Raw genomic sequence first — 18149 nt, 5'->3', positions numbered from 1 at the left:
GGCTGCCAACTGAAGGACGGCAGAGTACGACCAGACAGCGAGGCGCAGCGAAGGGGGGGGCGGGGGGGGGGGCGAAGTGTCGTCCGGCTCGGGCGGACCGGCAGATCGACGCGACGTCAGACGGTGACCGGGCCTGGAGCCGACGGTAGAGTCAGCCATCGGCGAGGACGAAGGTTAGCGGTCGTCGAGAGCGATCAGACACTCCTCGGCCAGAGCCAGGAGCAACCGACCACAAAAGAACGAACGGCCAAAACTGTAGTAGACCGCACGGTGGACGTGTTGAACACAGTGAAGGGTGCAACGAACGTTCCAGGAAGGGGGGATGCGCGGCGCGCCACCCGCTAGCCTGCTGATATGTGAGCATAACTCATCGACTGGATGAGTTATGAGGACAGCCGGCCGACTAACGTCACAACCCGGCTGTAGCAGCGGACGGAAGTGTCCGATGCTCCACCCGAAACATCAGGGAGGGGAGACGGGAGCCGAGCACGAGACCCCAGCCAGATGTTAGGGCGGCGAAGACAGCTCAAAGTGGTGGGTCCGGCGCAATATCGGGGGCGCAGATGAGCGACACGCTTCATCCCTCACCGCCGATGGCCGCTCGCTCACTGCCCGCGGCACCTGGCGGCGGCGACAGCTCCAAGGCAACACACACCGGCGCCGACCTCATCCATCAGCGGCTTCAGCCCGCCTGGCGTCCAGACCAAGAATAACGCTTCGGCCCACAATGGCGGCTTGGAGCGGGGCATGCAAGGGACGTATCCGTCCAGCCGTGAGCCCTTGCACAGCGTACACATGTTCATGTCGCGGGCATACAGAGAAGTCGCCAGCCGTGCACGGCACGCGACCGAAAAGAAGCGAGCCTCGCGAGTGAGATCACGCTCGGCAAAACTGCCGTTCGGAGCCATGCCCGGGCGCTAGACAGCAGGTCTCCGTGTTAGAGAATCGGAAAGTGTCAGTTGTATTCTGAAGCGACCTCGAGATCTGTTCCCATCCCCCTTACGGATCCCTCGCCTAATGCGTCTGACAGTCAGACGGCGCGGGTGCTTGCAGAGGGCGTAGCAGTCGCTACAGCAGTCTGCTCAGCCTCTGCAGTGGGCAGTCGATCCTAGCGTAATACTGGTCACAGACCGCTGCCGCCCGGCGCTTCGCTGGCCGCTGCCGTGGCCTGCTGCCGCGGAGGCGGCGGCGGTCGGTGCTCCTCCTACCTCTGACCGGCCAGGCGGCTGCGCGAGCCGGACATGCTGGTGGGGCTGGTGGAGCGACTGCTGGCCGCCGAGGAGGGCTTTTGCAGCACTGTAACGGACCGAGCGCGGCGTCAGCACGGGCGGCGACGTCAGTGACGAGCGGCAGCGACGTCAGGGACGAGCGGCAGTGACGTCAGTGACGAGCCGCGGCAGGGATCGGTCACACACGGAAGCGGGCGGCGGCCGACACTGAGGCAAGTCTGGTCGCAAAGACAGCACGCTGTATACAAGGCAGTCGATGAGCAACGCGGCTGGGGTTTGGCAGCAGACACGGCACCCGGTGCACACACAGACAGGCACGCTATGGAGGTGGCCTTCAGGCACCAGCGTCATCGGGCGCCGGCCCTCGACGACCCTCCAGGGGCCCCGTGACGGGGCGTACCCCCAGCCCCGCCAGGGAGCACGCCGGCTGCTCACGGCGCGTGGGCGGGCGACCCCGCACGGCAGGCTGCTCATTACAACAACAATGGTCCCGGCCAATCAGGGCCGCCGCCGGCCGAGGGGGCGCTGCGAGCGGCGCCGGCCGCGGCCGCTGAGGTGCGCCGGGGAGTGTAGGTGCGCCGCGGCCTGGCGCCCTCTGAAGCGGCACTGGACAGGCTCCGACTCAAGAGCACGGTAGCGATGACGGCTCCGAATCATAATCCTAACACACAAGCTTGGGTCGGCTGCAATGGGGACTGGAGTTGGGGATTAAAATCGGCGATGGTTTTGATTGAGTTGGTCCCAACGTGGCGCGATAATTGATAATGTAGCATGATTTATAGAGTCGTAAGATTGGAAAGCTCCTAGTGAAAACCCGTTAGAGTGTTCCCTTTTAAGCAGATAAGAAGCTATCAAATCATCTTCATTCACGTGTGTTCTTACAGGAACTTATTAGCGTAGAAGAGAGGAGAGTGGGGCCTGTGGGTGCCATGGCACTCCCACTTCCCCAGAATGCCGAACATTAATCTTGCGGCGACGCTTGCAAGGATCGACTTCAAAAGTGGCTTTGGTATCCTCACTTCCTGAGACGTTTTTACATTTCAACGTCAAACAATTCGTCAGTGATGGTTTTCACCATCGTACCAATTAATCCAATTTTTGACTCAAAGGTATCGACCGAAAGCATCGATTCCGTCTCAGCGGCTCGAATTGGGCTGACTCCCAATGGTTGCCACCTCCACCCTGCATCCTGCCCACGCCTGCCGGGCTCGCCGAGGGGCCAGCGTGGCCGGCCGTGCGGAATGAGAGGCAGCCGAGCCAGCCCTGGCACGCTGATTACACGGTCGGCGCCGGCATTCCGGGAGAGAGGGAGAGAGACAGGCGCTCAGGCAGATGCCTGGACGCGGTCACGGCCGACAGGGCGCAGAAACCGCCGTCCCAACGGTCTCCCAACCACCGCGCCCGAGGTAAGGAGCGCACGGGAGCAGAGCGGTTCTCCGAACCCAAACTGGAACTCCGGCGTGCCTCCAGACGCCGCAATTAGACGCCCGTTCCACACACAAAGGCCTGCCGACTCAGCTATGCCGATTTCACGTCCCACCTTGAGTGGCAGAGCAAGTTACGCACGGTGGATACCGACAAAAAACCGGGTGGGAGGGCCATCCATTTGCGCTGCCCCCGTTCGGGCCAGCAGTCCAGCAGCGGGAGCGTTGTCGTCAATAGGCCCCAGTTAGCGATGACGCAGCCACCACCATACGCCGAGCCATAGAGCACAATGCACTGTGGCGTCGCCCACCACGCCGCCGGATTCCACTCCCATGTCAGGCGTTGCAAACGCACGCCCACCGAGCCGCGCCGAACCGCCGAGTTACAGGTGCCGCCTGGCCCGTCGCGGCGGCGGCTTCATCGGCCCGCCCACGAGGCACGGGGCGTGGAGCGCCGCCGTCCCGCCGGCGTCCCGTTGTCGCGTGGTGGCGCGACGCGACCGAAGCGCACGCCCGACGGCCAGCTCGTCCCACGCCGGACACGGTGCGCAGGCGGCCGCCGCGTCACACGCCGCGCCGACGGTGACGCGGCCGTCACGAGCGCCGCGTCACGAGCGGGCCGGCACCGCCCGCCCGCTCAGCGTCGTCACGCGGTGGGTTCGGGTCCGCCCACACCGTCACACCCCGGGGCCGGGCCCGCCTACGCCGTCACGGTGATGGGTCAGCTGACATGTGGGCCGCCCGTGATTATGGGTCCGGCGGCGTCTTCAGACGGATGTGCTGAGCCGGCCTCGCCGCGTGGGGGACTTGTTAAAAAGGTCTGTCAAGTCACGAGGAGAGACAGAGCCGTCCCACCCAACTAGGGCACGTCATATTAGCGCGATGAAACGCAACACTTGCTGGACGGCACCACCGACTGTTGCACCACTCGAACCGCCGTTGAATCTATCATAACGCAACTGCCGGTTACAACCGCGCCCAAGTGCCGTCTCATTATAGCGCAGGTATTGCGAAACTGCGTAGCACGGCACGGGTTTCCGCTCTTCATAAAGTGCCGTCCGTCACAGCTGTCTGCCGGGCTAGGCCAAACGCAGAAGGCAGCCATCGGCAATGCTTTTGAAAATAGCCCGAATAAAGGCTGCTTCCATATTATTTGGCAGCCCTTGCGCACCGCTCCCGCAGATTGTATCTTGCTTTCTGAGAAGAATCGCAATTTTAGCAATCTTGGTCAAAACATGTCACACTTTTATGTTGTGTTTATGGCATATGGCAAGACTGTTCCATGCATTAAAAATTGCCAGCGTTATTGAGGATAAGTGTAGCAACAGTCTCGAATGAGCCAAACCGATTGCGCCAGCCTATCGGCCTCGTTCGGCCGGGATCTGCAGACACAGCAGTGGCACTTGAAGACTTGTGCAGCGCTAATGCCCGCCATTCCGAGTGCTTTGCCATACGCTACAATGCGACGATAATTGCTTCCAATTGTAGCCTGCAATTGCCTTATGACGTAACATAGTTCGTTACGGCGCTTCACATCACGCTAAAATACTTGGCAAACAACTGTCAGCTAGAATGCAATTGCTGGCGACTGGGTCAGATTCTTCGCAGTAAGTTACGCTCAGTAAGGACTATGATCCCGAAACGGTCCCTGTAGGCAGTGAGGCCAAACTTTCTACAATCCCTCCAACATGTCCGCCCCACTCATGTCACGCACAGGTGCCATTAGACCGCCGCATCCTTCCCGGTCAGCCGCTGCGGCCCGGACCCAGACCCAGACCCAGACCCAGCACCAGCACCAGCACCAGCACCAGCACCAGCACCAGCACCAGCACTAGCACCAGTACCAGCGCCAGCACCAGCACCAGCCCCAGCATCAGCCACAGCCTCAGCATCAGCCCCAGCCCCAGCATCGGCCCCAGCACCGACGCCGTGGGGCCGTGCCCTGGCGCCCTTCCCAGCCTAGGCTCCGGCGCGCGCGCAGGCGGCGCGTGGGCGGGCGAGGGGGGGGGGGGGCGCAGGCGTGTGTGTACTCACACGATTGTTTGGTCTTGTGTCGGCCGTCTGGCGATCGCGGGCTGACGGTATACAGCTGATGCCCGACTTGCCGCCGGTCGGGACTCTGAAGCACAGGGACAGGTCAGGTCAGATCAATGAGTCGCACACGAAGACGCTCAGCATGGCGGGGCGCAAACGCTCATTAAGAGGAAAGCTGGCTTGAATACTTAACAATGGAGTGAAGCATCGCGAATGAATGGCGATGGCCGCGTACGCTTACAAAATGACATATAATGACTCCCGGCGTGAAATTACGCCACTTTAGCTGACGTGAACTACTTCATGAAGATAAATTCCGTCAGGTGGCTAGAATATTAACCGACGTGGTGATTTCGATTCCGGTTGAGTCGCCTGACTGCCTCCAAATCAGTAATTCCGCAACTCGCCGAAAGTCGGGGATGGCAGGTCTTAACATGCATTTTTTTCACGGAGTGCGTCAAGCACAGTTAAATTCTGCAAACTTTGTAAGGCGCAGCGAAGGCTTCCACCGAGCCCCTGATTCCTGTGTATCAGAACTTGTCAGCTCAATATTTCGAACAATGATCCGTTATGTCCAGTCGCCGAAGCACTAACGTCATTTTCAAACCCGTTTGCCGTTCGGGCAAACCCCATTCAGATTTGAGCGCAATCGCGTCAGCAACCGATTTATTGCTTCCGATAAGGCACGCCATCGCTGTATCAGATAGCCGAGCATGTAAACCGCAACACCAGGCTGGATTATGGTTGTTAATGCCACGGTTAATACCAAGCGTTGGCAAGCCACCGTTTCGAGTGCCGAAAGAAAAGTAGACGAGGGCACGCGACCACAGCCACTGCGGACACTAGTGCCGCACTTTTGTAGGATGGGACGGCCTTGATGCTGTATAAAAGCGTGCTGCTCCCATAGTGTTCGCTCGGATGTGCCCACGGATTGCAAACGCAGTTGTTTAGGACGTAACGCAACACACTGCGCATTTAAAGAAGGAAAAATGCAAGCGTGACGCTCTAAATGCGCCTGGCGTAAAAAAGCTCGGAGAGCTGGCACTTGACCAAGCGAGCGTCTTCGAGCCATGAATGGCTTATGCGTCATGCATTATGTATGGCACAACAGCGGCCCGTGCCATCCGATCAGCGGTTCCCCCGCCCCCGCCTGCTACACGTTACTCAGACGCCAGCACGGCGTCCGAGACCAGCGGCGGGTCTCGCTCCACTAGAGTAGGGCCAGTCGGCCTGGCTGGTGGACACGCCGGCCGACACCCGCGGGTTTGTCGGACACGTCGGCTGACACCCGCGGGTCCGCCTGAAACGTCGGCTGACACCCGCGGGTCCGCCTGACACGTCTGCGACACCCGCGGGTCCATCTGACACGTCCGATGACACCAGCGAGCCCCCTACGGACAGCCCTCCCCAGCAGCTCCAGGAGCTGCAGGTCTCACTTGGTGGCGGCGTGCTGGCCGGCCATCTCGGCCCGCGGCTTCCGCTTCTGCTGCTGCTGCTTGTGTCGCGACAGCTGGAAGAACAGGCCCAGGATGGGTTTCAGCTTGCCGTCGATGACGTCATCGCTCTGCACGTCGTCCACGGCCACGCCCATCGACCTGAGCTGGGCCAGACAGAGGTCCAGGTTCTGGAGCTGCAACACGGCCGGCGCGGTGTCAGGGAGGCGACCACGGACCGCCTCCGGCTCGGGTCCGCTGGAGGTCACCTCAGGTGCCCCGGGCACCAGTGCAGGTGGTGCTGTCAGTACAAGTGGCCAGCAGATGAGATCAGGTCAGGTCAGATGCAAGTGTTCACACAGATCGCTCGCGGTCCAGTAGAAATGGAGCTGCAGCGGCATTACCCAGCACCAGATATTTCGCTGATCATTAAGTTTACGAGCGTTCGGGCGTTGCGACACGTACGACCATCCTCAGCCTCCGAGTCCCAGTCGACACCTGGATTCCCAAGCATCGTCGCATGTCGCATAGCGCTGACGTCGAACGCACTGGGTAACGCTCTGTATGCTGCTAGTCCTCGGCGGCTGCAGGTGATACCCGTCTCGCCGAAGTAAATGCACCCCCCGAACGAACAGTACCCACTTATTGGCATGTGCATATGCGTTACACGATGGCACAACCGACCCACGGGCTTTTGACCAAGAACCACTAACACACACGTGACATCTCTCACCTTCCCCAACCACGTCCTCCGTTTACCCCGCACATGACACAGACCGCGCGCCCCACGGAATATTCATACAACTTGTCTGTGGCCTAGAGAAATTCTGCCAAGTATATTACGAACCCGATAGTGCTGGGCAACGTGCGCGTGGTGGAACACATAAGTAACGTATCGATATTCGTATCGATGGCATTCCACCGGCCACAGCGTGCACCGACACGTAAGGACGTGACGTTCCTAACATAGCGCTCGACGCCTACCTGCTGTTGACCGTATCACAATGTGCCCGCCACGCGATTTCGCACCGGATGGCGTATTTTCTGGTCGCGGCTGTGGCTGTGCCCATGGGAGCCTGGCGCAAGGTAAAATCGTTCACTTCCCGTCATTACCTGAAGCGGCGCCCTTGGGAACGATCGCGGCGACACGGTTGTATCACAGCCCCAAAAGTTGCAAGCGCCAATCGAAGCACATGCCTGTTTTTGTGTTATTAAACGTGAAACACGAAGGCGAAAACGCAAAGCCGTACTAGCAGCCCCGTAGCAAAAACGCGACTAATGTGAGCATGCAAGCACGGTGGATGTAACATATTGAACAATCAACAAACTAGCATAAGACCGCTGGCCATAAATGACGTTTCAAGACAATCTCCATTCCTCCAAATAGGAAGCTTGCGCGATTTGCCCCCTCACGCAACAGCTAAATCACTGTTTCGCTACTCAAGCAGTTTGAAGCAGGGCCTGAAGTCTTTGATAATGCGCCATGGCGTGGAGTATAAAGCAGTTTACTGGTGGGATCTCGGAGATTGGGTGGCTCTATTTTCGCCAGGATGATCGAAAAATTTACTACTGGAGCGTGATGGTCGGTGGCGCAGTTGACATTTTTATGGAAATTTAGATGCCATAATTGTTTCCTGTTGGGGTGCAAATTCCCGCTACGAGCATGGCTTGCTGCGCAGCCACTGATCCCAACATCGAAGTAGCCCGAATTAGTTTACATTAGTCTGTTGGTCAAATAGCGTAACGGATCTTGATCGTGTCATGCCGCTTGCATGGGGTCGCAGCGAGACCAAACTGGTCCGCCATGCTGTCACAAGAAGAGATACCATCTAATGGAGAAGTGGCCTGCTTTACAGGGATAAACAGCGACTGCGGCGAGCACATGTAGACGAGATAAGGGAATAACGGCATCGCAACAAGACCCATGATACCAAGCGAGTGGCAGGCGCAGAATCTCGGCGACTGCAGCGCAGTGCACTCGGAGGTTGTTCCAGATATACAGCCTTATGCACCGCTCCGGCCGATTCATCGCATAAACACACCAGTCTCCAGAGAAAAGCCCCAATTGATCTGGAGGTCGGTCCCTTTGCACGTGCCGTGAGGCCTCGCGAGCCCAGGACCACCCTATCAAGCAGACGCCCTCCCCCCACGTAGACGGGAGGTATCGGCTGTTCTGGCACGCGCCCTGGGACATTGGCTTCTGTACTTGCTCTTCAGCAGTAGCACGAACGGCAGGTCTGTATGGTGAACACCTCCACCCGGACGATCGGCCAACAGCACGCGACAGCTGCGCCGGCACGCGCGCCACTTCACGGCACGCACGCCACTTCACGCGCCCCGAGGACACCGTCACGCGCTGACCGCTACGCTCTTCGCAACACTGCGGTTAACTTGGACGAAACGCGGGCTGTTCTTTGAACTAGAACCGTTTCATGCAGGGTAAATATTGCCCCGTCATCCTCACCCAGCCGCCAAACTTTTTTCTGCATTTAACCGACCCGAGCTTAGATTGAGTATTAGCTTCGGGCAGACTTCGCCTTGACGTGAAGGTTTAATTTCGTGGAAGTTGAAAGGACCGTATGGCGGCCAATCAGCGCGGAATGATGCAGTTTGACAAGTTAGCCCTCCAACCGCTGAGGTTCACAGTGTGGCGCGTCGGATGGCTTCCGGGATGAAAACCGTGTGTCATAATGTAATCTCATTTTGTGCACCGGACTGAAGGGCAATATCTTTACCTTCAAAGGCCCGATCAAAAGACAGCGAAAATAGGGTGATGTCTGCATGAGTGATCTGGTATTGAAACGAAAACGTCCCCTGCTTGATGAGTTCAGATTGCTGTTTTAGCTTTGGTTCGAATGAAGTAACATTAATATCATCAAAGCAAATAGTTCAAAGAGCCTTGCAATGAAACAAAGTTATTTGAACTCCTAGATGGTGTTGTGCCTGCGCAGTCTAAGTCATGCTAAATGATCATTTAGTCGTTTGATAACACATCCTTTCTATGAATTTTCGGTCCCGGGTCACGGGCCTTACTCATGGAGTCAAAATATAGACGGATAGGTCTGTCAGTTCAACAGGCCTGATCCATCTGTTTAACCCGGACTACATTGCGACTCTGTGAATAAGGTTCGTGGCCGAAAATTAATTCAAAATGCCTTAACATGTTAAAAGATTAAAGAAAAGCTTAAATGCTTAAGGACTTAAAAATTAATAATTATCGTAAAGATGTAATTTGCATTCAACAAAATTCATGCACTATCCTAAGCCTTCAAAATGAGCGACTTGCTGCTAACGATGCAGCGTTTGTTTTATTTTTGTATTTAATTTTACCACATGATAACTGTACATGAGAAACACATAACACGCTACATCTCCACTGTCATTACCGGCCTGTTTTGACAAATAGGCCTCACACATGAATTATGTATGGAGCCAATCGAAAAAGGCGGTCAGCCCGGGGCCTCTGCTGCCACACGGTCCATCAACCGATCTGCCTCAGCCTCACAGTCCGGTCTGCCTTGGTGTGCCTCAACCTCACGGCCCGGTCTGCCTCGGTCTGCCTCAGCCTCACGGCCGGTCTGCCTCGGTCTGCCTCAGCCTCACAGTCCGGTCTGCCTTGGTCTGCCTCAGCCTTACGGCCCGGTCTGCCTCAGCCTCACAGTCCGGTCTGTCTCAGCCTCACAGTCCGGTCTGCCTCAGCCTCACAGTCCGGTCTGCCTCAGCCTCACGGCCCGGTCTGCCTTGGTCTGCCTCAGCCTCACAGTCCGGTCTGCCCTAGCCTCACGGCCCGGTCTGCCTCAGCCTCACGGCCCTGTTGACTGTCTGTCACCGGCCCTGTTTTCGCACGTCAATTCGACGGGGATGGGCCACTGGCCGCGCTGTAGCATTATGGTAATAGGTGACAGTGACGTCACGCCGACAAACGACAGCCGCGTCAGCGGGGCTAACAAAAGTCGATGCTGGACGGCCCGACGGCCGGTGTGCGTAGGCGAACGTTGCGCGCCACACGCCTGCGGCGCGCACAACGATCACGATACGACCGGTTCACAAATGTTGACCGAACGGCCCCAGCGTCGCGCCAAGCAGGTCATATGGCTCAGCGCCAGACGCAGGCTCTCCACGACTCCGACCAGCGCCACCGACCTTCGAGCATCGCAGACCAGACAGCTGATACCGATCGGGACGGCGCCTAGCCACAAGCACGGCCACTCCTCGCGACAGACGCCGTTCCTGCCCAAGTCTACGCCTTCCATTTCCATATTTCTAACGGTAAATCCCGGCGTCTGAGAAAATGCATCTGGCGCCCGATTTGGGTGATTTGACATCGGCGCGGCGCGGCGAGAACCGGCGCGGCGTGGCGAGGAGCGGCGTTGGAACCGTCGCTGACACATATCGCGGCCTCGGGGGTGTGGGGTCGTCACGACAGCCCCGCGCGCGCCGTCGCCGCAGTACTCACCATCTGCGCGCGCGTCTTCGGCCGTCGGTTGACGTCGGCGACCTTCTGGCCGGCTGCAACACGTAAACAGAGACGTGTTAGAGCGAACAACAGGGGGGGGGGGGGGGGGAGGGGGCGAGAGGGCGGATCTCCCGCACCGCGCGGTCTGGCTGCGGCGGCGATGGTGAAACAGGCCTGGGACCGCTCCACGCACCAAAACACAGCGCCGGTCTGCAGCGGCGGCTGGCGCGGGGACTGCGGCAGGGCCGAGTGCTCGGGTCGACAATAATGACGCCAAACGGGGCGTCCGGTTACGCGGCCGTGACGCGGAGGCCGCCACATGTGCCGGCTATGTTGTGACACGGCCAGTGCGCAGGTGCGGGGGCGCCCCGTGAGCCGGCCGCACGTGCCAGCCGGTTGGCACCTCCGCGGCCCCGGTCGTGCGCCGGTGCGGCACATCAGATGGAGCTCTGGTGGGCGGGCTATGCCGTGTGTTTGAAGCCCGTCTGCTCTGCATTCTGCGGTCGCGTGGAACAGGCGCAAGGAGCTTTCGGCGATTCGGTTTGTGAAGATCAAAGGCCGGCCGATTCCCATTAGCCCGCATAAACATTCAACACAGGCCTGTCAGTCGGCGGCGGTGGTGATTTGGTTTCCGGTTGTGCCGTGTCGTGTGTTCAGAGGGCGCGCCGGCGCACTCCCGCCGGCACAGACCCGTCGCCGCCCCCCCCCCCCCCCCGCCGGCACGCGGGCCGGCCCTCACACGTCCTGAGAGGATCCCCTCCGACGCCTCGCGCCCATCTCTGCCCAGGGGAGCCTGTCGAAGACAGTTAGACGGCCCATCCACAGCCAATCAGCGATCAAGACATTACGGCATGCAATTACAGGACGAGCGCGGCGCGGCGCCCGGCTGTTATCGTTGGAGCCGGCAGCAGCAATTCCGCGGCGGCGCCTCCGCCCGCGCCTGGCCGCATTGCACATGCTGCTGGACGCCGCCTGCGCGGTGCGGCGGTTGGCGCGATGCCGGGGCCGGCGTAGTGCGGCAGATGCGGCGCAGGCGGCAGGCCAGCGCCATCAGCTGGACCGGCGATCAATCAGCAGGCAGAGGCGGCGGCTGCTCCCTGTGGGACCGGCCGGCTGGCCTCACCCCGACGATGCCGGCTCGCCGGCCCTGACCGCCCGCCTGCCGCCGGATCTTGTCGGGCGATGGCGGCGGCCGCCAGCGCTGCGACAGACGCCGCTGACAGACGCCGCTGCGACAGACGCCGCTGACAGACGCCGCTGCGACAGACGCCGCTGCGACAGACGCCGCCGCTGACAGACGCCGCTGACAGACGCCGCTGACAGACGCCGCTGCGACAGACGCCACTGACAGACGCCGCTGCGACAGACGCCGCTGCGACAGACGCCGCTGACAGACGCCGCTGACAGACGCCGCTGACAGACGCCGCTGCACGACCATGACAAACGCCGCATTTAGCGCCAAATGCCGGCCGGCGCGCCAGTCCGGCCGCATCATGGACGGCCCGGAACGGCGGCCGGGCGGCGCACCGCACCGTAAAATTGGTCGGTGCCGCCCGGACGTGGTACCAACGGGCGGCGATTATACCGCTTTGCATCGGCGGCGCGCAGCTCGCAGCGCTCGTCGCCGATTTCCGGCCATCTGCCGGCGTTGTCCGCCGCGGCTGGCGATGATCTAGCAACGACGCTCATATATTTTTTTTTTATTTTGTTCGCGTCGCGGGCGCCGCGGTATCGCGTCGAGCGAGGGAGCGGGCGGCCGTGCGACCCAGCGCGCGCGCGTGCGTGCGTGCGTGTGCAGGGAAGGGAGCGAGGGTCGTCCCCCGGCTCGCGACACGCACGTCCCGCGGGGCCGGGTCGTGGCGCAAGCCCTCTGCGACAGCCAGCCGGCCCGGCGGGATTACATTGGCGGCCCCGCAGCCGGTGTCTAGACGCCGGTGCCGAAAATATGCTGATGCGATAAGACAATTTGGTCGGGAATGCAGGATGTCGAAGGAAGCAAACCCCCTGGGTGTGCAATAATGGAAATACGCGCCAGAAAAATAGGGAACAGTGAAAATAGCGGTGGGAGATCAGGAAAATTGTATGCCGCTCAGCATTGCAAAGGCCTCCAAAAGGAGCCGACGGGAGAAGTGTGGCGCGATAGCGGATCGAGGTTTAGCGCCAGACAGATCACACGGCAGCATGCGAAGGCAGCAGACTGAGTGCACTTACTGACAGCTTCAATGACATCACTGATAATGACGCCATCGACGACGTCATTTTGCAGGGTCTGGATGTGACGCTTGCACTTTCCCTTGTCCAGATAGTGGTTGGCCCAGTCGGTGTAAATCTGAAACAATGGGTAAGTTGTTTTGTCAGTCGGGGCGGTATATCGCAAACAGATGACGTGCCTGCCACAGCAGCGACAGCAAACAAGCAGCGATAATGCCACGGTGGATCCATAAGGCCGGCCTCGCTACAGAGCATGCCGCCTGGAGCCGACTTGAATCAATTACCCTAAACCACATGGATGCTGATTCTGAAGCTCTTCGGACAGTTTGCTCAGGCAAGCCCCTCTGGCTCCCAAAAATCACTACCAATCTCCCTAAAAGCATTCATATTTACGTCTGCCCCATCAAATATTGGATGCTTTCTAGGACAGTCAGTTGCTGCTATTGCAGGATACAATATTGCCAAACGCAGTCCATTTTATTACCAGTAAAATGCAAATGCATGCTAAAAATGCTGCCAATCCATCCCTTCAGGAAAAACCTAGTCGCGTTTGTTCAATGTTCAATGTTCAATGTCGCGTTTCAGTTATCCGTTGCGGTCGTGTAAGCACTCCATCGCCGAGTTCACTACACGGCCGACGAAACCGGCCAGGCAGGTGCTACACTTCAACCAAGGAACTTCCGAAGAATCAAATGAAAACAGCTAGAAATCAAAATGAAAAACTTGTTTTTAAATAACGTTCTCGAGGAAAAGCTTGTTTAAACATTTATAAACTGTTTCCAATTGACGTCGTGCTTAGACCAAAGTTTAAACGATTAAAAGATACAACCTCACCGAAAATATTAATGTTCAGATAAATGTGTTTAACAGTTATGCCATTCCATATTATTTAATGATATTTTTGCCGAGCAGTCGCTCTCGGCGCAGCTTCGCCCTCGCAATGCATTGTCTTTAACACAGTGTTATGGGATGACGGCGGTGTCTTCGGGTCTGGCGGCACTTTAAACCATGACGTATGACAAGGTGAACTGAACAACATGCTGTAAAAGCGAATGCATTTCCGCTCTTTTGCGTTTACTGAGGCTGCAAAGATGCCTCTCAGCGTCGGAACACTCACCTATTTTCAGAAAAACTCATGTTAGAACACTTTGTTCGAGAGCCGTAACCTGCGATCGCTCAAAGGTAAAACTCAATCCAGCCGTCTGGGGTGGTGTCAACTCGTGCCAGACAAGAACTTGGATCCGCGGTCGATAGCCAGGCTGTGGCGGACAGCAGGGTCGGCGGCGTCGCGGGCGGCGCCGCCCGCTCCCGCTAACCTCGACCTCCGCTCTGACCGGTGACGTCACAGACCGGCTGTCGCCGTCGGCCCGTGACGTCAGCAGCCGGCTGTGGCCGCCGCTGTCTCGGCGGCCTGCGTTAACAGGCCCGGGAATGGGGCATCATGGAATGGCAGCGCGGTCCGGAGCGCGGAGGTCTCAGACCAGCCCGGCCCGATGAAGAGACGCGATACCACTAATCACGGTGGCCCGGTGGACAGTGCGGACAGCTGACCGGAGACTGAACATGCGTTCAGAAGCCTGACGTCTGGTCGGGGCTTATCTAGATAAATGAACGTGCATTAAGCTTTAAATTACAGTTGTTGCAGTCTGAACATCAAGACTGATGGGCCATTCGATATCGTCACCGACGAGTGCATACACGTGCACACAGTGCACGTAGTGCACAGTGCACATTAAGGCACAGTGCGCGTAAGTCGCAGTTCCATTGATCGTTGATTGCAGAGGACTAACCCAAAAAATCTCCAATTCCTTTTCGTAGAAGGAGGGTTAATAGCAATCCTTATTTCTACATTCGGGAGGCAGTAAAATGTGGTGCATATATATATATATATATATATATATATATATATATATATATGTATATATATACATATATATATATATATACCTTTTTGGGCGACCAAAAAATCGAACGTTTTTGGGATTAGTCCACCACAATCAACGATCAATGAAATCGCGATTTACGCGCACTGTGCCTCAATGTGCACTGTACACTACGCATATATATATATATATATATATATATATATATATATATATATATATATAATGCATGTCACGAGAACCGTCATGAGATAGTACATATTGATGTGAGCGACCGGGTATTGATGACGATTCTGTTCGTCACAGTGAACATCCATGACCTTTATATTTGGAGCCGAAAACCATCCAACGCGGCCGCCGGTAGCCAAAATAGAGCTACCACCGTGCCGTCATCTGTTTCCTGTTCGTGAAACCAGCCATTGCTCGCAGCGCCTGTGATTCAGGGGATCCGCCTGCCGCGAAATGATGCACAAACAGGAAATGTCCTTCGGCGCCGTGTATATTGATTTCCATAATATCCCGCCTGCGCCCAACCCGACACGTGTGTTCGTCCAGGCGCTCGTCGGCCAGCCGCAGCCGCCACGTATCGTCTTCGTGGTGAGCGGGCGGTGTGTCCGCTCGGGCCCCACCCCTCCGGCTGTCGGCGCGCCCCCACCAGCCCGCCGTCTCCGCCTCATCGATTCTGCGTCGCTGCTGACCAGCGCCGGCCTTCACAATGGTCGTCTGGGGCGACCGGGCCGGGCGCTCGGGTCCAGATATGCGGGAGGGGGGCGTCTGTCAGCCGCCGCTGGGGCCTCTAAGGTCTGTAGGTCACGGCGGCGGCTAACACCGCACCAGGCACCAGCCGCGTGCCACGTCACACTGCGTGATCATGAATGAGAGCGGCGTTAGTCGGATCGCATCGGCTGGCGGCGGCTAACACCGCACCAGGCACCAGCCGTGTGCCACGTCACACTGTGTGATCGTGAGTGAGAGCGGCGTTAGTCGGATCGCATCGGCTGGCGGCGGCTAACACCGCACCAGGCACCAGCCGCGTGCCACGTCACACTGCGTGATCGTGAGTGAGAGCGGCGTTAGTCGGATCGCATCGGCCGCAAGTGTCCTCCGGCCGGTGTTCGGACGTGCTAACCGAACACCGCTCATTTTAACGTTCGCACTGGCTCAATGAAGGGCTCCAAGCACTTCAAAAGTGGCCGTAAATGTCTAACCTGAGACTGCGGAACCGCCGTCTTACGTCCCCAGCATGCCACCCAGTTCCCAGCTCGCGCGATCCGGCCCTGTTCGCCAGAGGCTCGCCCACGCGCGCGCGCCGAACGCGGTGCGCGGCCAGCAGACAGACAGCCGGCTTGCTCCGACGCCGGCTCCGGCGGACAAGGCCGGGGTCAGCGGCGCGTGGCGGCGGCCACATCAAAGCACCGCCCAAGGCGAGGGCGCCGCAGGCGCGCGGCTGGCCGGAGCTCGGGGCACGTGCCGTGGCGGGCTGGGCGGATGTGACGCTGTGACGCGGTGGGGTGCGGGCGGGTGTGACGCTGTGACGCGGTGGGACGCGGGCGGGTGTGACGCTGTGACGCGACCGGCTGCGCGGATGTGACGCTGTGACGCGGCGGGCTGGGCGGACGTGACTCTGTGACGCGGCGGGCTGGACGAATGTGGCGCTGTGACGCGGCGGGCTGGACGAATGTGGCGCTGTGACGCGGCGGGGCGCAGGCGGGTGTGACGCTGTGACGCGGCGGCGGTGACAGCCTTCGGACGCAGCCGCCAGCGGCACGCCGCTCCTTTGATTGATGCGCTGAACGCCGGACCCCCGATAACGCGACGATAAGCTGGCGCGACGCGGCGGCTCTGACGGAGAGGCGAGGCGGCTCTGACGGAGAGGCGAGGCGGCTCTGACGGAGAGGCGAGGCGGCTCTGACGGAGAGGCGAAGCGGCTCTGACGGAGAGACGAGGCGGCTCTGACGAAGAGGCGAGGTGGCTCTGACGGAGACAGCAACTCGCGAACCTCCTCGATAGTCACACAGTCCGGCCACAACAGGGAAGGGCAGAACCCATGTCACTGCCGTCAAGGCGTTGGGGACGCACATTTTTAATTGATCTCCACACGATGGACCAATAGCCATGGGGGGCCACTACCAGCAGCGGAGCTGATAAGGGCTAGGACCTTAAAACTCAGCCAGCAGGCGGCTGAAGTCGGTTGGAGGGATCGTTTGGGATTAGCGGGTTCATTGCTCACTGCGCTGCGCCGTGACTTCACTGAAGAAAACACGGTGCGTGACAACAACCGATGTCCGACAAGCAGACGTCAGCGGCGTCAGCGGACCTCCAGCGGGAGATGTCAGCGGTGCGGCTGGACGACCAGCGGCCGCACGGGTCGCGCGGAAGGGGCGCGGACGCCGGGACGAGTCCCGTCGCGTGGCCGCCGGCCAGCACCTGTTCCTTCGTCGGTGGCCCGGCCGGCCGACCGGGCGACCGGGCGGACGGGCGGACGGGTAACGGTGCCGGCCGGCCGTCGCCAACCTCTCGCCGGCATCAGTCACGAACCGGGCCAGCCCGCCCGCCCGCCCGCCCGCCTGTCTGTCTGTCTGTCGGGTCGTCCTCGCTAGTGGGCCGAGGGCTGGGGTTCTGCGCAGGATGGAGATGCGTGCACCGAAGTGTACCGAATGATGCTCTGCTGCACCATGGGTCCAAAGTCCTTATGCTGAGTTTGCTCACGACCTTCAAGATGCCACGACGTACCGGTTACGAGCTTTGCCCATCTTCAAGAGTGATAACGGCTGTGTTGAGCAATTAGGCAGAGAATAATCTTGCACGCATACTTATATATATATATATATATATATATATATATATATATATATATATGCGACTACACTTTGGCAGAGGAAGCAAGTAAGAGCGGACCAGCTACCGAGAAACCTGACTGCCTAGCGAGGGTCGCAGACCAATGTATGACGCTTTGCTTATCTCGTCACAACTTCGCTCAGTTGTGCGTTCAGCTTCTTCTGTTCTGCTACGAAGAAAAGGTCCCGCATAGGTAGCGGTGCAGCATCCGGACCCTGCAGTTGCCCAGTCAGAGCTACCACTACCTGTATCACTGGCTGTGCCGCTGGGCACAGTAGGAGGATGCTCGGAGAAGTTGGAGCTCCGTAGCGGAGGAAAGCAAGCCAGAATGTTTTCGGTGCCAACTTCTGTGATGCTTATATGTTTATTTCGATGCCAGTTCGCGCGTCAGTCGCCGCTTCTCATCTCACTCACCGCAGCCATGGACGGAGACGGCACATCGCCTGTTGTGAGGTGAGAATGGACGGCGCGCGCAGCAACAGCTGCAGCTGGCTCTGGTCACGAGCCAAACCACGGGTTTGGTCGTCTCCCCCCCCCCCCCCCCGTAGATGGTCGCCGAGAGAGCGGACATTCATTCCCCACACTCGGGGGACGCGCTAACTGGCCCGTAACCTGAGCACGTAGCTCTCCAGCATGGAATG

At 58.9% G+C, this 18149-nt stretch overlaps 1 protein-coding gene across 1 annotated transcript in view; it reads right to left on the bottom strand.

Moving 5' to 3' along the window:
- The window catches only part of LOC119108139 (neuron navigator 3), a 46853-nt gene that overhangs the window by 4551 nt on the left and 24153 nt on the right, over positions 1 to 18149 (bottom strand). The window contains exons 3-7 of the mRNA XM_037231718.1: positions 12788 to 12905; positions 10577 to 10629; positions 6124 to 6317; positions 4688 to 4772; positions 1209 to 1296 (exon numbers count right to left, since the gene is read on the bottom strand). Coding sequence (XP_037087613.1) covers positions 1209 to 1296; positions 4688 to 4772; positions 6124 to 6317; positions 10577 to 10629; positions 12788 to 12905 — 538 coding nt within the window. The remainder of the gene's footprint in view (positions 1 to 1208; positions 1297 to 4687; positions 4773 to 6123; positions 6318 to 10576; positions 10630 to 12787; positions 12906 to 18149) is intronic.

The sequence above is a fragment of the Pollicipes pollicipes genome, unplaced genomic scaffold (assembly GCF_011947565.3).
Source record: "Pollicipes pollicipes isolate AB1234 unplaced genomic scaffold, Ppol_2.1 Scaffold_6686;HRSCAF=7923_pilon_pilon_pilon, whole genome shotgun sequence".
NCBI lineage: Eukaryota > Metazoa > Arthropoda > Thecostraca > Pollicipedomorpha > Pollicipedidae > Pollicipes > Pollicipes pollicipes.
This window is presented reverse-complemented; position numbering and strand designations above follow the sequence as displayed.